The 20,910-nt window shown below is 35.4% G+C and overlaps 5 protein-coding genes across 6 annotated transcripts; 2 read left to right on the top strand and 3 right to left on the bottom strand.

Annotated features, from left to right (window-relative positions):
* Positions 1-1,570: 1,570 nt before the first annotated feature.
* LOC108337955 (phenylalanine ammonia-lyase class 3) lies at positions 1,571-4,725 on the top strand. Of its 2 annotated transcripts, XM_052880223.1 has the most exons (3): positions 1,571-1,788; positions 1,874-2,289; positions 2,862-4,725. In XM_052880223.1, the coding sequence occupies exons 2-3, from the start codon at positions 1,898-1,900 to the stop codon at positions 4,603-4,605; spliced, it is 2,136 nt and encodes a 711-aa protein (XP_052736183.1). In that variant the 5' UTR covers positions 1,571-1,788; positions 1,874-1,897; the 3' UTR covers positions 4,606-4,725. The 2 variants fall into 2 exon arrangements, with proteins under 2 accessions (XP_052736183.1, XP_017430032.1); XM_017574543.2 differs by having other exon boundaries at positions 1,571-2,289.
* Positions 4,726-5,289: 564 nt separating this feature from the next.
* Positions 5,290-6,712, bottom strand: LOC108337956 (chlorophyll a-b binding protein 8, chloroplastic). The gene is made up of 3 exons (XM_017574544.2): positions 6,361-6,712; positions 6,213-6,274; positions 5,290-6,092 (listed from the first exon to the last, which is right to left on the bottom strand). The coding sequence occupies exons 1-3, from the start codon at positions 6,673-6,675 to the stop codon at positions 5,477-5,479; spliced, it is 993 nt and encodes a 330-aa protein (XP_017430033.2). The 5' UTR covers positions 6,676-6,712; the 3' UTR covers positions 5,290-5,476.
* A 1,922-nt stretch (positions 6,713-8,634) lies between these two features.
* Positions 8,635-11,676, bottom strand: LOC108337957 (uncharacterized). The gene is made up of 4 exons (XM_017574545.2): positions 11,574-11,676; positions 11,188-11,342; positions 9,283-9,408; positions 8,635-9,043 (listed from the first exon to the last, which is right to left on the bottom strand). Exons 2-4 carry the CDS (start codon positions 11,339-11,341, stop codon positions 8,826-8,828), a joined length of 498 nt encoding a protein of 165 aa, XP_017430034.1. The 5' UTR covers position 11,342; positions 11,574-11,676; the 3' UTR covers positions 8,635-8,825.
* Positions 11,677-13,312: 1,636 nt separating this feature from the next.
* Positions 13,313-17,970, top strand: LOC108338699 (oxygen-dependent coproporphyrinogen-III oxidase, chloroplastic). Its single transcript, XM_017575744.2, has 8 exons — positions 13,313-13,954; positions 14,056-14,131; positions 14,591-14,685; positions 15,320-15,403; positions 16,992-17,079; positions 17,171-17,295; positions 17,387-17,485; positions 17,591-17,970. Exons 1-8 carry the CDS (start codon positions 13,427-13,429, stop codon positions 17,657-17,659), a joined length of 1,164 nt encoding a protein of 387 aa, XP_017431233.1. The 5' UTR covers positions 13,313-13,426; the 3' UTR covers positions 17,660-17,970.
* An 85-nt stretch (positions 17,971-18,055) lies between these two features.
* Positions 18,056-20,362, bottom strand: LOC108337062 (uncharacterized). Its single transcript, XM_017573500.2, has one exon. The coding sequence runs from the start codon at positions 19,966-19,968 to the stop codon at positions 18,298-18,300; it is 1,671 nt and encodes a 556-aa protein (XP_017428989.1). The 5' UTR covers positions 19,969-20,362; the 3' UTR covers positions 18,056-18,297.
* Positions 20,363-20,910: the final 548 nt, after the last annotated feature.

The following is a 20,910-nucleotide window of genomic DNA, read 5'->3' as shown; positions in this document are numbered from 1 at the left end:
TATATAAAATGCAATAAATATTTTTTTTCTATTCGAATTATATAATGTGCTTTTTGAAGTCAATATTATAAGGATGTACAATCTCTTTTCAAATACATGTTGTGAGAATTATCAGCGAAGTTTAATGTTACGTGTCTAATTTTGAGGATTAAATTTATATATTTCCTTAGAGAGGAAAAAGTCAAATAGGTAAACACATGTGTAATAAAACAAATTGTCTGCTTATGTAATACACCAATAACAAGACTTGGTTCTAAATTTTATAACTATATTTTTTAATACTTTAAAATTTAAAGAAAAAAACAAATAACGATTTAAAATTAAATTTAAAGTTTATTCGTATAAAAAAATCATCCCTTGATTGTTACCTTCCAAAATGGTTCTGTAAACTCAATCTAGTTAAACATTAGTTAGTAATATGCTAATTTCTCTTAAACTACAATTATTTATATATAAGTAATTTTCAAAGTATATTAAAAACTTTTCACCTTCGTAAGGAAAAGTTTATCAATGTTTAATATGTCAACAAATTCAAATTAATGAGTTAATATTCGAGTTAATTAGGTTTAAAAAATTATTATTTTTTAAATATAAGTTAAACTAAATTTAACCCATTTATGAGTTAAATATTATATTATTTTTTTGTATAATAATATTTGATTAAATATTTAAGTATTTGAATTAATTATTTTTTAATTCAAGTGATAACAAGCCAATTCATACAGATCCATTATCATGACTATATATTAAATTGGAAAATGTTTCTTGAACAACCATTTTTGACAACATTTAAACACGCGCACACGTGTCAAAATCTGAGTGGTCTAGTTGGAAAAATTAAATGAAAATGGACCACTCAGATTTTGACACGTGTGCGCGTGTCTAAATGTTGTCAAAAATGGTTGTTCAAGTATCATTTTCCTATTAAATTTTGTACCACAATATCATAACTTGCATCCGTTTTAACTGATATATTTCAATTAAATTTTCTACTTTCCTATTTTCTTACTGACCTCAATACCAAGTGAACTTCCATTTAGTTCATGCTCATATATTAAATTTTATCCTGATTGTTAAAAATAAAAAATTCTTCCTCATTAATTATTCGATGGGATATGTATAAATTTCAATAACATCATAATTTTAAAACATTTTAGTTCAAATTAATCGATAGTATTATATATTTTGATTTAAATATATACTATAATTAAAAGTATAAACACTTCTTTTATCGTGCTAAAAAAATATTTCCACATTTTAATACTTATCAAATTTGATTAATAATAATATGAAAAATTTATAAAATTTAATTGAAAAATATTATATTTACAAAGCAACAAACAATTTCTGTGAGATAAATGCCGTGTATAAAAAAATCACGCCATCTCAAGCGACGCTTGAAGTCTGTAAAAGGACTCTGTATGGTGGTTCTTGATATACCTTAAATACATTTTTTATTTTAATTTATGCAGAAGAAATCTGCTAAAATTGATAATAATAATACTGAGAAAATGACATAAATTAATTTTTAAATGTGTTTTGATCTAAACCGTAAACATTGTTGTATTTTCTTGTTACCAGAGATAATGAAAAAAATAAAAATAATCACTGTCGTTTTGTCTTTAGACTACTGCTTAAATGGTTGAAGCATTCAAACGTATGGCAGAATTGGCAACGTATTCATTATCATTTTAAGGTTGTAAGATGTCAAAATGACTGGGTCAACGAATTTTGATGTATGAAAGTTCAAAGGGGTATCTATCCACCTACCTACCCCAACACATAGAGGTATTCATTCACCAACCAAGCACTGGCCTTTACTTACTTAAAGCTTTGAAATTAAGATTCCTGTACAACTTTTGATCTCTGGCAGTGCTAGTTTCAGCAATTTGTAAACATGGCAAGCCTTATTCAACAAAAGGGTAGTAGTGAAAATGAGCTGAGTGTGATCAACATAGACCCCCTTAACTGGGGTGAGGCAGCAGAATCACTTAAGGGTAGCCACTTGGAGGAGGTGAAAAGGATGGTGGGGGAGTACCGGAAGGCAGTGATCCATCTGGGTGGAGAGGAGAAACTTACAGTGTCAATGGTGGCTGCTGTTGCTAACCATTACTTACAGGCTAAGGTTGACCTCTCAGAGTCTGCAAGAGAAGGCGTTGAAGCCAGCTGCAAATGGGTCATGGATAACATCGACAAAGGCACTCCCATTTATGGTGTTACCACTGGTTTTGGTGCTTCCTCCAACAGGCAAACTCAAGAAGGCCTTGCTCTTCAGAAGGAAATGGTTAGGTGAGGATCATCTCTGCTTTGCTTGATTGATAATGTATCTGTGAGTATCCAACTTCATAGGCAAAACATTAATTATTATGAGTTTATCACTTTCAGCTAATGAAAAATTCATTTCATAGACAAAATTGCATTAGAATTATATATAATTCTTCTTTTGGTTGATGTACTTGAGTTCTCGTATTAATTAGAGACAAAGGCCAATTTATAATATATAAGTAGGTGCAAACCTCATCTTAAAAAACCAGTTTTGTGAGATTAAGTTAGGTTTAAAGTTCACTTCTTAACATGGTATCAGAGCCAGATTAGCACCCATCCTAGTGAGATTTATATGGATATATTATTCAATCCACTGTCGGGCCAGTGTCGTTAATCAATTAATGTCTAGTCTCACGTTTAATATATATATATATATATATATATCTCGATGTCAGGAGGGTATTGAAAGTCTCAATAACTGGATACTAATCTCACTTTACAAGGTGATTTTATGGGGTTGAGTTAGACTTAAAATCGAATTCTTTGAATTAGGTTTAAAATCCACCTCTTAACGGTTTATCCCTTTTCCTTTCCAGGTTTTTAAATTGCGCAATATTTGGCTACAAAACAGAGTTGTCTCATATACTGCCGAAATCAGCAACCAGAGCAGCAATGCTTGTGAGGGTTAATACCCTTCTTCAAGGGTATTCAGGAATTAGATTTGAAATCTTAGAAGCTATCACCAAACTCCTCAACAACAATGTCACCCCAGTCTTGCCGTTACGTGGTACACTTACTGCGTCTGGTGATCTAATTCCTCTGTCATACATTGTTGCATTGCTAACGGGTAGGCGAAACAGTAAAGCTGTTGGACCCTCTGGAGAGTCCCTCAATGCTAAGGAAGCTTTCCATTTAGCAGGTCTACAAGGTGGGTTCTTTGAGTTGAAGCCCAAAGAAGGTCTTGCTCTTGTAAATGGTACAGCCGTTGGGTCTGGCGTAGCTTCTATGGTGCTTTTTGAGGCAAACGTATTAGCTTTATTGGCGGAAGTTCTATCAGCAGTTTTTGCTGAAGTCATGCAGGGAAAGCCAGAATTTACACATCACCTTATACATAAGCTGAAGTACCACCCAGGTCAGATTGAAGCTGCCGCTATTATGGAACACATTCTAGATGGAAGCTCTTATGTCAAGAATGCTAAACTGCAACAGCCAGATCCATTGCAGAAGCCTAAAAAAGATCGTTATGCTCTTGTAACTTCTCCTCAATGGCTTGGTCCACAGATTGAAATCATCCGATTTTCGACCAAATCAATCGAAAGGGAAATAAACTCAGTAAATGACAATCCCTTGATTGATGTCACAAGGGATAAAGCTCTGAATGGTGGTAATTTCCAAGGCACCCCAATTGGAGTTTCAATGGATAATGCACGTTTAGCTGTTGCTTCAATTGGCAAACTCATCTTTGCGCAATTTACCGAACTAGACAATGATTTGTATAGTAATGGGCTACCATCAAACCTGTCTGTTGGTAGAAATCCAAGTCTGGATTATGGTTTTAAGGCATCTGAAGTTGCCATGGCTGCTTATTGTTCTGAACTTCAATATCTAGCAAATCCGGTAACTAGCCATGTGCAAAGTGCTGAGCAGCACAACCAAGATGTGAACTCTTTGGGCTTAATTTCGGCTCTGAAAACTGTCGAAGCCATAGAGATATTAAAGCTTATGTCTTCCACTTATCTGGTTGCACTCTGCCAAGCTATTGACTTGAGGCATTTGGAGGAAATTTTCAAGAACACTGTCAAGAATACTGTAAGCAGAGTTGCACTGAAAACACTAATTACTGAAGACAAAGAAGAAATTAACCCATTTCGACTCTCTGAGGAAGAGTTGCTTAAAGTGGTCGATAGAGAATATGTATTTTCATACATTGATGATCCCTTAAATGTTCGGTACCCATTGATGCCAAAACTAAAGCAGGTACTTTATGAGCAAGCACACAGCAGTGTCATTAATGACAAGAATGTGAGTTTGTTGACTTTTGAGAAGATTGGAGCTTTTGAGGATGAATTGAAATCTCTCTTGCCAAAGGAAATTGAAAGTGCAAGGGTGGCTTATGAAAATGGCAATCCAGCAATTCCAAACAGAATCAAGGAGTGCAGGTCATATCCTCTGTACAAATTTGTGAGGGAGGAGTTGGAGATAGGGTTGCTCACAGGTGAAAAAGCTCTGTCACCAGATGAAGAATTTGAAAAAGTATATACAGCCATGTGTCAAGCAAAGATAATTGACCCAATTCTGGAATGTCTAGGAGATTGGAACGGGGTTCCCATCCCAATATAATGTTCCACAATAACTGTTGTCATATGATTTAAGCTTTTATTTTGAATAACTATGAGAAACTAATGTGGATTTCTCGCTTATCTATACGATTAAATGAAAAATAAATGTCATTAATTTTAATCGTAAAGTATGTGTGACAAATTTATGTGATTATTGACATATAAAATAATTTTGCATATATATTAAGTCAACTTTCCTACACAACAAGAGTCAGATGGACACACAATCACAATCTGGGAATACATCCAATCCTGTTCAGTTTGTTTATAAAACCGAAATATCAATTATTTAAAATTTCCCATGTAATGTTCAATGCATTTATAATTTATTTGATATTTTCCACATCCACTGGGAATATGTACGTATGTCCTCAACATAAAGCAGAAGAAATCTGATAGAAACCTTGATGTAATTTATAATACTAAGCTAGATATGTATAGATAACTAACGAAAACTATGGTTGATGAGAGAGCCACTTTCGCAATCTTGAACTCAAACAATTCGAACAACCAAAAGCAGTAGAAATCTTGAAGAAACATAGAAGTATCCATTTAATTTTTCTTAATCAGTATTTGTTTGAATGAATAAAGAATGAGACCGTCCGTGCAACCGTTGTATGAATGTTGATAAAAAAGAGAGGGAAAGGTTGATCTAGCCAGAAAAGAGATATCAGAAGCTGTGAAATGTTTCTAATTGTTTTAGATGTCATTTCTTAGAGTGGCACACCAAGGAACAAAATGTCCAGATGATGATGATGATGATACAGTACCAAAGAGCAAAGAAAGGATATAGAAAAGTGATTGAGTTTTGGTAACTGCGTACAACAACAACAACCGAGAGAGTAAAGAATATGTAACAACATATGATACATTCAGTGGAACTTGAGACTGGTCAAGATGTTGTTGTGAACAGGGTCAGCAAGATGATCTAGGAGGTTCTGGTATGGACCAACACCTGTCACAAGAGCTTGAACAAAGTAACCCAAGATTGCCAACATAGCCAACCTTCCATTCTTGACTTCCTTCAGCTTCAAATCCTTCAACGACTTCTCATCCTTTCCAAAACCAAGAGGGTTAAACAAAGGTCCTCCGGGGTATGCTGGATCACCGGAACCTCCAAGACCTTTTTCTAGTCCTAAGAAGTATTGTTTCCCCATAGACCCTGGTTTCGCCCAGTCTTGGAATCTTCTGTGCTCTGCAAATCCCATCAGTGCCAACTCAAACACAAAGAGCGTGTACGAGTCTGCCCAGTAGTTGTATGTTCCTGCAGGTGGGATCACACCGGTTCTGAACCATGGCAGTGCTGTCTCCTGAGGGATCAGACCAGCCTTGCCGAGAATTTCAGGTGCTATGGCTCCAACTGCACCCAACATTGCATAACGACCATTGATGATCTCACCATACGCTAGCCATTTGGGCTCGATGAACCCTCCTGTTCCTTCAGGGTCCGAAAGTCCAAGAGGGTCAAATCCATAGTCACCGGGAAGGCTGCAAACCAAACCATGCCAAACAAAGTCAATTCCAACACCTTCACTTATACTATCTGCTATTATTTCACTAAATTGCAAAACTTTATCAATAGTTGTTTGAAAAGTAGGATTTTTTTACCTGCCATCCAAGTAAGAAAGACTTTGCTTTGATGCAAACCATAAAGGTCTGTCTGCTCCTTGCTGAACACGAAAAGGAAGAAACTTTTGTAAGTAGAGATGCAGATGAAGAGAGAGAAGAAGAAAAAAGGAGTGAGAGAGGAAGAAACCTTGACAGGGGGAGTAGATGCTGCCTTAACAATGAAGGAGGCTTTTCGGGAGAAGGCAAAGGGAGATTGGTGTGATCGTGGTCCGAGAGTCTGTCTGGCAGCCTCCGCTGAGAGGACAAGAGATGAAGATGATAGCAGAGCTTGTGCAGGCATGGTGGTTATACTACTCCTCCTTTGATGCGTTTGCAACTGGTGCAGCAAAAGAGAGTAATAGAAGTGAAGGTTAGGGATGAATGATATGTGTTTGCAACCGCTAAAAAGCCAAGGGGGTGGAAGATATGGAGGAAGGTGAGCCACTACTACATTGGCCCGCATGTACGACCAGTATCCAACTCATGGTGGATATTGCATGGCGCAATGCAATGCACTCAAGATGAGATTATGATCTTGTTCTCCAACCAAGTGTGTACACGTAATCTGATGAATCGGATAAGGGTTGGATATTATTTCCTGTTTCCTATTTCCTCTGGATAATGTCTTCCCAAATTTTCAAGGATGAATCTTTTCCTCCATCTGATAATTTTAACATAGGCAACATGTCACAAAAATAAAACACCTAGGTTAGGATGTCTCTGCAACATTAAAATGTCAAAATAATTGTTTCTTTCTTCTTGGGGAATTCAAATTATTTCGAGATATTGTATTTATATAGTATAATAATTTATACAAAATTGTTGCTTCTGCTATCTCGTTTTTCATCTCATCATTCATTCACCTAACCATATGCTTCTCATTCTCTGTTGGTAAAAAAATAAAAATAAAAATCTGTTTTTCTCTTTTCTCCCTTACTATGAAATTAATTACGAATTTTGTTACCTTTTATATGTATGTTCTATTATAGATTTTAAAAAATTAATCAACTCATTTGATACACTAGGACCGAAAACTATGTATCACCAGTAAGGCCGATTTATTTTCAAAATAATAAATATTATTATCATGCTATATATGAATTTATATATTTTTATGTTAACATGTAAGTATGTGACTCAGTGGGTAAATATATAAATTTCAAAAGTTTGAAAATTTGATATATTTAATAGTAAATTTTAAAATCTAAGATCAACTTTCCACCTTCAAGTAAGTAAACAAATCAAGAAAATGAAAGAACAATTAGACCAAATTTTTTAAGGAAAACACATTTTTATCACAATTTGGTTCAGTTTTCATTTCTTATTAATATAAAAATTGAACCAAATCACTTATTATATTTATTTTTCTTTTGTATTTCTATATAAAATATGATTATCTTAACCAAAATCACGACTCAGTTTGATAGTCATAGTATATAATTTCACGTGTTGGATATTTTTTGGTTGTACTTCGTTTTGTTTTCTGTGACTCGATGGAGTGATTTAACTTCACTGATTATAGTTGATAAATGTCGTTTCCAGAAGTTTATCTTGGTTTAATTTAATTAGTCATTATATTCTTTACTGTGTCAAAATAACTTATTAATTATCAAATTACAATTAATGTAATTGCAATCTTACATTAATCTATATAAATTAATAAAGAAAAAAAGTATAGACTATTCATAAATTAGCTCTAAAATTAGCAATACGAAAGCATTGTTTTTATTTTTTAAAATATTAAATTCTTTTTTGTAAATATATAAAAATAAATGACACGTCACACTTCTTACATTACACTTCTATTATGTATCGAAAGTTTTTGTTTTTATCAAAGACTAATTTAATCATTTAAACATTATAAAAAATTAAACACAAATAGATAAAACTAGAAAAACAAAAATCAAGCACATAAGCCAAACTATAAAGACAAAAAGTACAGTTAAGTAACATGTTAATCTTGGTTTGCTAATATTTTTAATTTATGGTTCAAGTTACTAACAAAACTTTACATTTCCTCTTAACAAATTTGTATACTTTTTGTGGGGCATCCATTTTAACTATACACTATAAAACTAGACGTTTTTTCCACAACCAATAACCCACAGTAGAAGATGATAATCCCGACCAAACAGGGCACAGGACTCAGTTCAATGATTATCCATTTCTAGGCAAAGACTAGAAGGGAAGAAAGAAAGAAAGACCCCTCTGATCTCCTAAATCAAAATGGACATGCTAGATTTAGTTTTAAAATGCAAGTTACAGCTTAAGTATAAATTTTAATTAGGTTTACAATGTATTGATGTGATTTTTTAGTTAATTCTATACGCCTCCGTTTTAGACAATTGTTTCTAGATATCCTTGTACCGAATTGTAACTTATATAGTATTTTTGACGAAAACGACAAGACTGGAGGGTGATGTGAGTAAACGGGATAAATAGCATAGATTGTACCTTAGCAAGAGATCTCCAAGTGCTTCTTTTTTTGAGCTAACTGTACTGTTTAAAATCTAGCATTGAACATGAAAACTTTAGTGTAATACATCCATGGCAAAACCCATAAAACAATGCAACAATCTCTGATCACTTCCCTTCAAATAACTGGCTAAAATGTTATTTCTTCGTTGCGCTTGCAGCCGTGTACCTTGTGAGAACATAGCAGTCTGGCGGTGTAATGTTTGTATAATAGTTCTGGATTGTTTCTGTAATTTCAAACCCAAATTTCTTATAGAAGTTTATGGCGTCTTCATTGTTTGTCTGCACATGCAAGTACACCTCAGAAATGTTTTGCTTGGAGCAAAGATCAAGAGCATGATTTAACAGCTTTGTTCCTGCATAAACCCCCAGACTCAAATTACAAAAACTTGCATAGATTATAAAAGATGATACATAATTATGACTCTTGCAAGAAGCAAATTAAAATGTTCGCAATATGAAGCTTGCACCTTATGACAAAACCATTAATCTGTATTTGTGGTACTGAAACAAGTATCTACACCAAGTAGTCCTTAACAAAAATGATCAATTAAAGTTTAAATCACCAGGGAAAGATATTCAGTTTCTTTCTTACCAATACCAAGTCCACGGTAAGGTGCTAAAACGCCTAATGTCATTATGTAAACCCGAACTTGCCCCCCTCCTTCCTTCTTCTCTAGCCGGCACGCAATTGCTCCAACACATATATCACTATAGTAAGCTGAAAGACAAAGGAAAACAATCAATCTTGGGCAAGTGATAGATACATTCTACATGTCCTTTGTATATCCATCCCTTCTTTGGGTATCACCCATATTATCAAGCACAAACGAAAGCAGAGATATCAAACAAGCTGGTCCGATTAAGGAAATCCTCTATGCTTTAACCCTAAGTTTAAGTACAAAAGCTTTCAGAACTCCAACGGACAAATGTAATATATTATCAGTATTGAAGACGCCTTGTGTGGTATTCCAATTATGATGACTCTGTACATTTTCTTTGGGGTGCGGATAAATTTATCAAAAGCAAAGAGGGAGCACTTATTTTCAGTATAGAAAGCAGAAAAAGGGAAAAAAAAAATCAATTTTGAAAGTGCTCTCCAAACCGTCAGCATATCCAATGTTGCCAAAATAAAGATATACTAGCACAGAACATGAAGGGACTTGAAAATCATACATCCTAACATTAATCATAACATCCTACTAAAAATGAAAAATGATACCTACAGATATACATATGCATAGAAAATGACAGATAAAAAAAGTAACCTAAATTACAAAATTTAACTAACTAAAATAGAAAATTCATAATCATGAGGTTACATACAACTCATAATAAGTTACACAAGTAATCCTTAATAGCAAATAATCCATAACAGAGCATGGGCAGAAAAATAGAAGCTTAAAAGATGTGAGGCACACAGCTTGAACCTTTGAGGAAAAAGCTTTGAAGGCAGAAACAGAGATGTGGTCAATTGAGGCAAAACAAGGAAACAAAAGAGACCAGAGATAGAATAGAGAATGAGATTAAGGTTGCTCGAGTGAGAGTACACATGGGAACAGGGAGGCAAGCCTTTGATCTAATTCGCAATTACGAATGTCTACGAAAGGAAAAACCAAGAGGTCCTAAATGTTCATATGTCCAAGTCAAAACTCTTGAAAATGAGCTCCATTTGCCCGTTGTTAGGGTATTTTTGAATCAACAAAGTTAGAAAGGCATGAAGGAAATTGCACAAGAGAGAAAATACGAATTCAGAATGTACAAGAAACTCGAATCAATTAAACAAGTAACAACAGCAGAGCCTTTATCTCATTAGGTGAGACAGCTACCTCAAACAGCATCATTCCGGTAATGTTAAAATGTAAATCAACTGAAAATTGAATTAAACTAATATAAAAAAGTAAAAACCAAACTTTTGCTATTAATTCCAAGAGGCTAAGGGTGGTATAGTGAATAAACAAGGTTAAAAAAAGTTATTGCCCAAAGATTAGTAAGTGTAAGCAATGGTTAATTGCAACACCCAGATTAAAAAAAATCTTCAAAATAGAGAAATGGCAAGTAATGGATTATGAAACCTATCCTACAGTGCAATTAGAATATTTTAGCTTTAACATGAGAAGGAAGCTAAATTGCTAGAGTGAGCAGAAACTCAAGTGCAGTAGTAATAGCTTAAGAAAACCTCAAAGGGAATACACAAGCGAAGACGACATTGTGAAATTCATGCTCCGGTATCAAATAAAAGGAAAAATCTATCAAGTATATATTTTGGCAATTCACTTATTGTTAAATTATCATTCATTCATTTATTCATTCAAACGGGTTCCCCGGAAGGAAGGCTAACATGATAAATATAAACCCGGTAGAGTATCCTTTTTAGAAATACACAGGAGAGGAGCAAAGGAAATTAAGAATAAGATAGTGAAATAAATAGCAAAAACGAATAATGAGAAAAATGCACGATGAGGTAACATGGAAGTGAGAAAGAAACAGAGAAAAGAACCTAGTTTGGTGAATTCGCCGGAAGCGAGAGCATCAGCATAGTATTTGTCATTGTAACGAACGGGGAAAAGAGCGAGATTGAGCTTTTTGAGCTGCATAAGGTTCTTGTCCCTCACTCCATCAAGTGAGATAGAGACTTCACGCCCAGCTCCCATTCTACAGAAAGGAATACAACAAATTGTATTTGTTAGCAGAAACAGAGAAGGTGGCGTGGCAGGGAAGGGAATCTGCCCCCCAAAACCAAAATCCAACTCCAATAGAGAGAGAAATTAAAATCAGATGGGAAAACTACTATGTGTTTTTCATAGAGATATAGAGTGAGAGAGATATAGAGTGAGAGATATATATATAGAGAGAGAGAGAGAGGTGGCTCAGCCTCTGCCTCACCTCCGAAACGTTTGAATCTGAGAGTGAGGGGTGGCGTGGCGGTGGGCGAAAGAGAAAACCTAGAACCCGGGCTTGATTTGACTTTTTACATTTTTATTTTTTTTCCCAATTTTTTTTCAGTAATTTAAATTAAAAATCCTATTATATAATAATAGTGAAAACCTTTTTTTATAATAATAAAGTTACAATTATAAAAGTTAATATAATAATTTTTACAATAAAAACATAGATTTTATTTAATTTATTTCATTTTAAAAATACTTAAATTAAAAAAAATCAAATTAAAAAGATAGTTAAATTTAAATGATCATTAAGAAGATAAAATTGATAAATTAATTATTTTAATTTAAAAAAATTATTTATTATTTATTAAAGGATAAAACTGAAAAATAAATTGTAGATAAAAAATGCTGAATTTCCTTTTTGTAAAGGCATAGATGTTCTTTTACACTGAAAATAAAAAATTTAGAAGGAGAAACTGGAAGGTGAGAAATTAATAGAAATATTAACGAGTGAAAATATGCATTGTTTAGATTAACAAGAAAAAAGTGGAAATAATTTATTCTAATTAGAATGAATAAAAAAATAGTGGAAAAAAATTAATCTATCAGGTATTTTTCCTTGTAATTGGTCTTTTAGACATGTTTTAAATTGTTTTACATGGTATTTTAGTTTTAAAGTGTCGGCCTTCAGTTATTTCTGTTGTGCTGTGTTGCTTATTTATAATTTTAATTTTTTCTCTCCTTAAAAAGGATAAATTTGTTGCAAAACCAACCTGAGCACCTTCTCGTATTGAGTGAAGAAATTGATTTTAAGGAAAATGTGATTTAAAACGTAAATGAATCAATTTCCTGCATTACACAGAAGAAAATAGGTACGAAGAATAGAAATACAAATGAAAAAGAAAAATGGCTTAGAAAATTTCAGTTCAAAATTCTATTCGTGTTAATTCTCATTTGAGGCTACATTAAATATTTTTAATAAATATTAAAACTACATTAACTTTAAAAAAGATTAAGAAAACGAAACTAAACTAGAAATTAAGCTTAAAATAAAAAAAACAAAATTAAGAAAAGGTCATAATTTAAATGTGATTATTGTAAAACTATATGTACGATCAACTATGCAAGTTATCATGGGAACATTCTCGCATCCTTGTGATCATGATCTGAAAATGGGATAAAATGGTATTCTGAGAAGAGATTAAACAATTTTTTTTTATCTGTGATATTAATTAAATTTTACATTAATTTTTACAAATTTTATTTTTAAATTCACTTTTAATTATCTAAAAATCTACTAAAAAAACAAAAAAAAAATTACTCTCAAATCCATTCAAATCATTTCTCTAAATTATTACAAAAGAACAAAATCTTAATGTTTTAATCATTTAAAAAAAATGTAATTACTATTTATTGAGAGTAATTATGTCGTAGCTAATAAAAATATATCTTAAGTCTATAAATATATTTGAGATAAGAAGAAATATAATTATATTTAATACCCATTTAATTTAAATTTATTTTAATAAATTTGATATTAATAGTTTGCCGGCGAATAAAACAATTTACAGTTTCCCACATTTTTTTTCAATTTTAGAAACCTTTGGTGGTAAATAAAAGGTATTTTTAATGTAAGTAAAATAAACGAAGAAGTAAGATCGAAAGCAAACCAATGTGAGAGGCTGGTTGGATTTCCGTGCTATCTGTGGGCGTGTTAGAAATTCGATTGCAAATAGAAGATTTAAAAAAAAGATTAAAAATGGCAAAGTTGGAGTTATTTGAAAGGAAGACCTTATCAGAAGTTGAGAAGAACCCTCTTTGGTTAGTTTTCTGTGAATCGGAAGCATAATAATGCCGTCTGCCACCATTGTCTCAGCTCCCTCCTACGTCTTCCCCTTTCGTTCTTCCACTTCTTCCATTTCTCCAACTGCGATATCGCTCACTAAACGGACATGGAAGCCGAGAATCCAGACCATAAGCTTCGGAAAATGCGTGGTCAGAGCCACCGTCTCGATAGAGAAAGAGACGCCGGAGGCGGAGCGTCCCGAAACGTTTCTCAGAGGAGTGGATGAGGCCCAATCTTCTTCCTCCGTTCGGGCCCGCTTCGAGAAGATGATTAGGGAGGCCCAGGACAGTGTCTGCAGTGCCCTTGAGGCCGCTGATGGTGGCGCCCAGTTCAAGGAGGATGTTTGGTCCAGGCCCGGTGGCGGCGGCGGCATTAGCAGGGTTCTTCAAGACGGCGCCGTTTGGGAGAAGGCTGGTGTTAATGTCTCTGTCGTTTATGGCGTTATGCCACCTGATGCTTATCGTGCTGCCAAGGGTGCTCCTACCGATCAAAAACCTGGTCCTGTACCGTTCTTCGCTGCGGGAATCAGCTCCGTATGTTCCCCCATATCTTTCTCATGTCTTAGCTCAATTTTGTTACTTTTATGTTATTTTTTTTGGAGTAATTCATCTTCCCTTGTTGTCTTTCTGTTCAGGTTTTACACCCAAAGAACCCGTTTGCTCCTACGCTACATTTCAATTATCGCTATTTTGAAACCGATGCTCCTAAAGGTAAACTCCATTATGCTTTACTCTTTCCAAGTTGCTCTTTGTATCAATCTAGCGGTATTGGTTTCATCACTTTCTGGTCGTTGCAAATGTGATGTGATTTGTATGTTCCTTTTATACAACTTCTTCCATGATTTTCTTTTTCCTTGATGTTGTTTGGTTTTGTGTGTGTGTGTGTGTGTGTTTGGAACTGTGTAATCTTTTAATCCTTAATGGCAGCTAATCTTTATCTGATTTAATATTTAGCTGTCTGGTGAGTCTCTCCCCAGCTTGGTTACCCGAAATCCCAGTTTGATTTGTTATTCGTTTTTAATTTATTTGTTACAGCTGTTTGTTGATTCTCAAAATCTTAGGACGGCTTGTATTTTCTAATCAATATGAAAGCAAATGGGTGTTAACGTGAGAGCATAAAGTTGTTGAGTGTGCTGCTATTGTTGATAGTCATGCCCTTGCTTTCTGCAGATGCTCCTGGTGCACCCAGACAATGGTGGTTTGGTGGGGGGACTGACCTGACACCAGCTTATATTTTTGAGGAGGATGTTAAGCACTTCCACTCAGTACGTTGCTTAACGCAAATATCAGATATTGTTTTTATGATTTAGAACTTACAAGACTGCAGTGGTGTTTTTGTTGGAAAAAAGATAGAAAAAAAAAATCACTTTCCTTTTCGTTAAAATGTTTACCATACCTTGATGTATTTTGGGGTGTCTGGAGGCTTAACAGAGATGCCAAGGAATATATTGATACCTAGCATGACCTTTTATAAAAGTAAAAATGTACTATATCTTAATGGTGTTGGTACTTTTAGTGAGTACATTTATATATCTCTATAGTTGTGGGTAGGTTTTTTTAAGTTTAGTTTATGTAGCTTGGTTCTTTTAAAGTGACAGGCATTGAAATGTTGAACATGACTTTCTCTGTGTTTCCATGAAAAGGGTTTCTGCAAATGCTTAAGGACTCTTCAATCAGGGTCACATAAAGTCTTTCAAACTTTCTCCATTACCTAGATTGAACCCTGAAATGGAAGCATAAATTATCAATTTGATGTAATCTTGATTTTTGTTTTGAACAATTTTGGTTAGGGAAACATTAAGCTGTAGTTGATCATACTAGTGATTTTATTATATTTTATTGGATGCATTCCAGAGAAAGTGTTTCGCTGAATGTACTTCTATCACACTTTTTGTGTAGGTTCAAAAACGTGCCTGTGACAAGTTTGAGCCTACATTTTACCCTCGATTCAAGAAATGGTGTGATGATTACTTTTATATCAAGGTATAATTCTTCAACATTTTTCACACAGTGAAGATATTACTGTATTTTTTCAGTATAGCCTTTGGGCCTGTTTCATAAAAGCAAAACTTAACAATCACATGAACTTATGGTTAATTTTGATGAATTTAATATATGACGACTTGGAGAGTATAATAATTAGTAAGCAAGAAACAAATGGTGGTAAATGGGTAACGGGCTAACAACAATGACTGTGGTTGAGAATAAAATGACGGGAATGGAAGAAAATATGTGATGCAGGGGTATCTAGAAGCCATGAATTTAAATGAAGTGGCTTGGCAATAGTTATGGAGATTTTCTGCATGTGGTTGTTGTGTGAGAAGTACAGCAAGTGACAAGCACAATTATCACGAAGTATTTATTAGCATTAACTGAGATAAGTGATTTATGAGAGATACTGATTTTTTGTATGCAATGTAACGGGTTCATTTGATTTGTAAACCTTAAATTGTGAAAATAAAGGGATGTGGGGTGAAATATGACCTCAATGAAAACATTGGGTGGATAATTTTTTTTTTTCATTATCTGTTTATGATCTGTTTTGAGAAATGTCCTCTTGCTATTCCTCCCAATAGCATTATTGGAAAAATATTAATGAAAAGTATATTCGTTTAGGTCTTGTTTAATAGTCAGGCTTCCGAAAGGATATAAGCAAATTAAGTTCCTATATTGTTTTGTGTTTGGTGCATACTAGTAGATAATAATGTAAATTGTATGCAAATGACAAATTTACTATTGTGAAGAAGTATTGGTAGTCGTGGGAATGACCTTAACAGCAAAAGTGGTGGTCGTAGTAGCAATTGTAACAATAATGGGAAACAATGGAGGGAAGGATAGCAATGATGGCATCAAGGTCTGGTGATGCTACAGCGATGGAGACAATATATGTTGTGGCAGTGAATATAATAGTTGCAAAAGTGGCAATGGTGTTGGTTACTTTAGCTGTAGTAAGATCAATGGCGATGACAGTGTAGTGTGGTGATGTAGTGAACATTACCGTGTCGGGCAAAGATGGTATCAATAGTAATGGTGGTAGTAGCAATGGGAGTGCTGCTAGTGACAACAATTGTAGTGGTAGTGGTCGTGAAACAAATAAGTTGTCGGTAAAAATGGAAAATTGTATCTGTCATATTCTGTTCATAACCTAAACCTTCCTTATGGTAAAACTTCCGGTAAGACTAACATGATAGAATAAGCTTATCCTATCCAATTGACTTACCAAACAATAGCATAACTTATTCTATATTCTTTGTATTAAATACTAAAGTTGAAAAAACATTTGATACTTTCTTCATGTTGCAAGGAAGATGTAGGCGTAAGTTTAGAATTATACCTTTTGTTTCAGTCTCTTGTTTGTCAGTTATCATAGACAGTGGTCCCATATTGGAGTGCACCAGTTGAGAAAAATAAAATATAATGTCTAACAAGATGTTCCATGGATGCCATCTGCTATATTTGTAAAGGACTAGAGTGGATTTATTTGAAGTATATTTTTAATTGAACTTGGGTGCATGAGCATAAGCTGCTGTTGGTTTGTTTTCATTGATTTTCCTTTTATTTCTCCACTCAGCATCGAGGTGAAAGAAGAGGGCTTGGAGGGATATTTTTTGATGATCTGAACGACTATGATCAGGAGATGCTACTTTCCTTTGCTACTGGTGACTGTTTGCGTTATACGTTTGATGTTTCACTCTGGATAGAAATCTGATTGTCACTATCTCATGCTGCTTAAACATTTTTTTCTTGTAGAATGTGCAAATTCTGTTATTCCTGCTTATTTACCTATCGTAGAGAAAAGGAAGGATTTGCCCTTCACAGAGCATCAGAAAGCATGGCAACAATTGCGAAGGGGCCGATATGTTGAATTCAATTTGGTACACGTTTAATCCAACTATAGGCTAAAGTTTACTTCTATACTATTTTTTATCAGGAATAAATGTCTTATCAAACATTTTTCGGCCACAGGTATATGACAGGGGTACAACATTTGGACTGAAAACTGGGGGCAGGATAGAGAGTATTCTTGTTTCTCTCCCACTGACTGCTCGGTGGGAATATGATCATGTATGATTTTGGAATCTTTTTCTATTTAAACAAGATGATATTAGATACCTCTAATTTTCCACTTATGAAATTGTTACTGAAACGGTGGTGACATTTTATATGCAGAAACCAGAAGAAGGAAGTGAGGAATGGAAACTCTTGGATGCGTGCATCAACCCCAAGGAATGGATCTAATTCCTCAGTTGACCCCCAATCTCAGCTTTTACTAATAATAAGAGAGTTTGTTTTTTTGGTGTATATCGTCACAACTATTAGCATGTTGTAGGTGGATTGTAAATCGCGTGTTTCGCTCGAGTCATCCGTGTAAAGCGTGAAATGCAGGCAATTGTAATCTCTAGGCCGCATCCTCATACTAGATAACTTCATTGCCACTGTACTACACCTCAGACTAGTAATTCAGCATGTTACGTTTTAAGGGTATAATGTCTTTGACTGAAATATTGTGTAATTGAATTTAAATAAGCATTTAAAATTTCCGGTGTTCATTTGCTTTTAATTTACTCCACAATTATTCAATAAAACAATTCATATAGTAATTGCTGATTAGCAATGCAGAAGAATAAAATAAAATTCAACCAAAACTCGTCAGAATGAGATTTAATCGTGACAAAATTTACATAATGCATTTCACCAGCATTTAGTGTGCCCCCACCCCCATCATCGTTGATGTATTTCTCAGCAATGGTGAAAAAAAATATACATACGGAAAACATCGAATGCATTGTGCATCCTTCTCCAGATCTCCCCCTACTACCCCAAAAAGCCAAAAAGATAAAAATGACACATAAGTCCTGATCTTTGATTTAATGCTCTCATCCATCATAAGGAATCCTGTCAGGCCAATCAAGGAACTTGTAGCCTTGAAGTGAAGGTGGCAAGTAAGTCTGTGTGGAGGAAGGGTTGTCCGGGGGATAGATGTATCCCTTAGCATACCCAATTTCCTTCATTAATTTGGTTGGAGCATTCCTCAAATGTAGAGGCACCCCCTCATTCTGTCCAGCAGATTCCCTCACTGCCTTCTGCGCTGCCCCTAAGGCTCGATAAACCGCAACAGATTTAGGTGCCAAGGCCAAGTAAGCAACACACTGTGCAAGAATTACATTGCATTCGGGCATTCCCAAGAAGTGGCAAGCTTGGTAGCAAGAAACAGCCTGATTAAGAGCTAATGGGTCAGCCAAACCAACATCCTCACTTGCGAATCGTATGAGTCTGCGTGCAATGTAAAGAGGCTCTTCACCTCCCTCTAACATTCTTGCCAACCAATAAATAGCTGCATTTGCATCGCTTCCCCTCATAGACTTGTGCAGCGCACTGATTAGATTATAGTGCTCTTCCCCAGCTTTATCGTAAGCAAGATGCTTGCACTGAAGTGCCTCCCTTGCATCATCAACACTAACAACAGCAGCAGCAACCTTATAATCCTCGTTTGTGTGAAGATCTTCCACCCCTTCTTTTTGTTTACCATGTTGTACCCTCGCTGCTGCTGTAACAGCTGCAATCTCCAGAGCATTAAGGGCCACCCGAGCATCTCCATCACAATTGTTGCTTATATAATCAACAACGTCCTCTTTAACATCAACTTGAACCCCCGCGCTTTGCATCAATCCTCTGTCAGTCTCACTGACAGCGCGGTTTAGAAGCAAGGCAAGGTGGTGGGGTTGGAGAGGGTTAAGGGTGAGGACACGGCAGCGAGACAAGAGAGGTGTAATCAAATGGAAAGAAGGGTTCTCAGTGGTGGCCCCGACGAATACAATGCTGCCGTCTTCAATGACGGGTAAGAAAGAGTCCTGCTGGGACTTGTTGAACCTGTGAACCTCGTCCACGAAGAGAACGGTGGATTGGTTGGATTTAAGTCTGAGTTTTCTGGCCTCGTCAACGGCGTCCCTCACGTCCTTAACGCCACTGGTGACGGCGGATAAGGAGACAAACCGGTAACGTGTTGAGGTTGAAGATTTAACGATGGCTTTGGCGATAGTGGTCTTACCAGTACCAGGTGGACCCCACAAGAGGATGGAGGGGAGGCGGTTGCGTTGGATTGCGGAGCGAAGAAGGGAGTTGGCGGCGAGGAGATGGTCCTGACCTACGACGTCGTCGAGGGTTCTGGGACGCAAGCGCTCGTACAAGGGTTGGTGAATGTGAGTGTTGGCGTGTTTCTTGTCTGCGGTTTTGAAGAAAAAAGGGGGCCAGTTTTGTTGCTGTGGCTGTGGATTCTGCGCAGAAAGTGTAGAAGGCCTGAGACGTTTGGAAGGCTCTTCGTCTTCTTCTTCTTCCTCCTGTGATTGCGATTGTGGAGGTGTGGGGGATTGAGAAAAATGGAAGAAGCGATCAAGTTTGGGCTGGAATGTGGAGGTGTTGGCGGCGTTAGATTTGTGAGTGAGAATCCACTCGGTGGCTTTGACGGTGGATTTACCGCCGGTGGCGGCCAAGGCTTGGGCGGCTAACTCATCGGGGAAGCCCATACTGAGGAGCTGTTGCATCTCCATGTTCTGGATTCAGATTATTGTGAGTCTCAATGCAATGAAAAAAAATATTCAGAATAATTACTTCTTTTCCTCGTTATTCCTCCACGCGAATGCTTTCTTAGTATATTCCAGAAGGAACCTATGCCCAACATCTTTTTCTTTTCGTCGGGCTATAGGTCCATGGAATACAAGTAGTTTTTTTTTTTTCTTCCAGAACTTATTATTTTACATTTTTATTTCAATTGAATTTTAATTTAATATTTTAATACATCAGTTATGTATTTTTAATGGGTTTTCACTCTATTAATTTATTTGAATAAATAATGGTTCAATATTAACATATTCCGTTTTTAATATCATAAAAAATGTAATACAGTGATACTGCATTATCCATTATCCCTGGTAAAAACAATCTATCATTTTAATATCATCTCATATTATCTGCATATGTTCCAAGAATTTGAGTTTTTTTTTCTTTTCAAATCTTACTATTTATTTGTTTTATTAAAATGTCTCCTTTTTCTTAATAATTTTTATAAGAATTTGAAATTTTATTTAAGAAAATTAGGTTTTATGTAAAGGAGTAAAATCTTTTTACGGATTGGAAAGATAAAGGCTTTTAAATTCAAAAACAAAAAAAACATGGAGGTGGTTTTCGGCAATGGCCTAAAGTTGCTAACTTTATCCTATTTTGTTTTGTAATGTTGTGAATAGATGAAAGATATTTTGGTGGTAGGAAGAGGGAAATGGTTGAAGAGGTAACAATGTGAGTGTGAAAACAAGAAGGAAATGAGGCTGATGGCTTCTCCCGTCGTTCCTGTTCCCGTTCCGGTTCCCGTTACCGATCCCGCGGTGGCCCGAAACCCAAGCGGCGGCGTCACCATCCGCACTCGCCTAAGCCAACTGTGCCAACAAGGGCAGCCTCAGCTGGCTCGCCATCTTCTTGACAGCCTTCCACGCGCC

This window comes from Vigna angularis, chromosome 7 (assembly GCF_016808095.1).
Source record: "Vigna angularis cultivar LongXiaoDou No.4 chromosome 7, ASM1680809v1, whole genome shotgun sequence".
Taxonomy (NCBI): domain Eukaryota; kingdom Viridiplantae; phylum Streptophyta; class Magnoliopsida; order Fabales; family Fabaceae; genus Vigna; species Vigna angularis.
The sequence above is the reverse complement of the archived record's forward strand: the minus strand, read 5'-3'. Positions and strand labels throughout refer to the sequence as shown.

What these genes read in the sequence shown, in the direction of transcription:
- LOC108337955 (XM_052880223.1), top strand. Translation starts at nt 1,898, where the DNA reads ATGGCAAGCCTTATTCAACAAAAGGGTAGTAGTGAAAATGAGCTGAGT. An exon ending in CTTCAGAAGGAAATGGTTAG is followed by an intron (nt 2,290 to 2,861) that starts GTGAGGATCATC and finishes TTTCCTTTCCAG; the next exon opens with GTTTTTAAATTGCGCAATAT.
- LOC108337956 (XM_017574544.2), bottom strand. Translation starts at nt 6,675, where the DNA reads ATGCGGGCCAATGTAGTAGTGGCTCACCTTCCTCCATATCTTCCACCC. An exon ending in CATCTACTCCCCCTGTCAAG is followed by an intron (nt 6,275 to 6,360) that starts GTTTCTTCCTCT and finishes TTTCGTGTTCAG; the next exon opens with CAAGGAGCAGACAGACCTTT. An exon ending in CTTTCTTACTTGGATGGCAG is followed by an intron (nt 6,093 to 6,212) that starts GTAAAAAAATCC and finishes TTTGGTTTGCAG; the next exon opens with CCTTCCCGGTGACTATGGAT.
- LOC108337957 (XM_017574545.2), bottom strand. Translation starts at nt 11,341, where the DNA reads ATGGGAGCTGGGCGTGAAGTCTCTATCTCACTTGATGGAGTGAGGGAC. An exon ending in CGGCGAATTCACCAAACTAG is followed by an intron (nt 9,409 to 11,187) that starts GTTCTTTTCTCT and finishes TTTGTCTTTCAG; the next exon opens with CTTACTATAGTGATATATGT. An exon ending in TTACCGTGGACTTGGTATTG is followed by an intron (nt 9,044 to 9,282) that starts GTAAGAAAGAAA and finishes GGGTTTATGCAG; the next exon opens with GAACAAAGCTGTTAAATCAT.
- LOC108338699 (XM_017575744.2), top strand. Translation starts at nt 13,427, where the DNA reads ATGCCGTCTGCCACCATTGTCTCAGCTCCCTCCTACGTCTTCCCCTTT. An exon ending in ATGATTACTTTTATATCAAG is followed by an intron (nt 15,404 to 16,991) that starts GTATAATTCTTC and finishes TTCTCCACTCAG; the next exon opens with CATCGAGGTGAAAGAAGAGG. An exon ending in CTCGGTGGGAATATGATCAT is followed by an intron (nt 17,486 to 17,590) that starts GTATGATTTTGG and finishes TTTTATATGCAG; the next exon opens with AAACCAGAAGAAGGAAGTGA.
- LOC108337062 (XM_017573500.2), bottom strand. Translation starts at nt 19,968, where the DNA reads ATGGAGATGCAACAGCTCCTCAGTATGGGCTTCCCCGATGAGTTAGCC.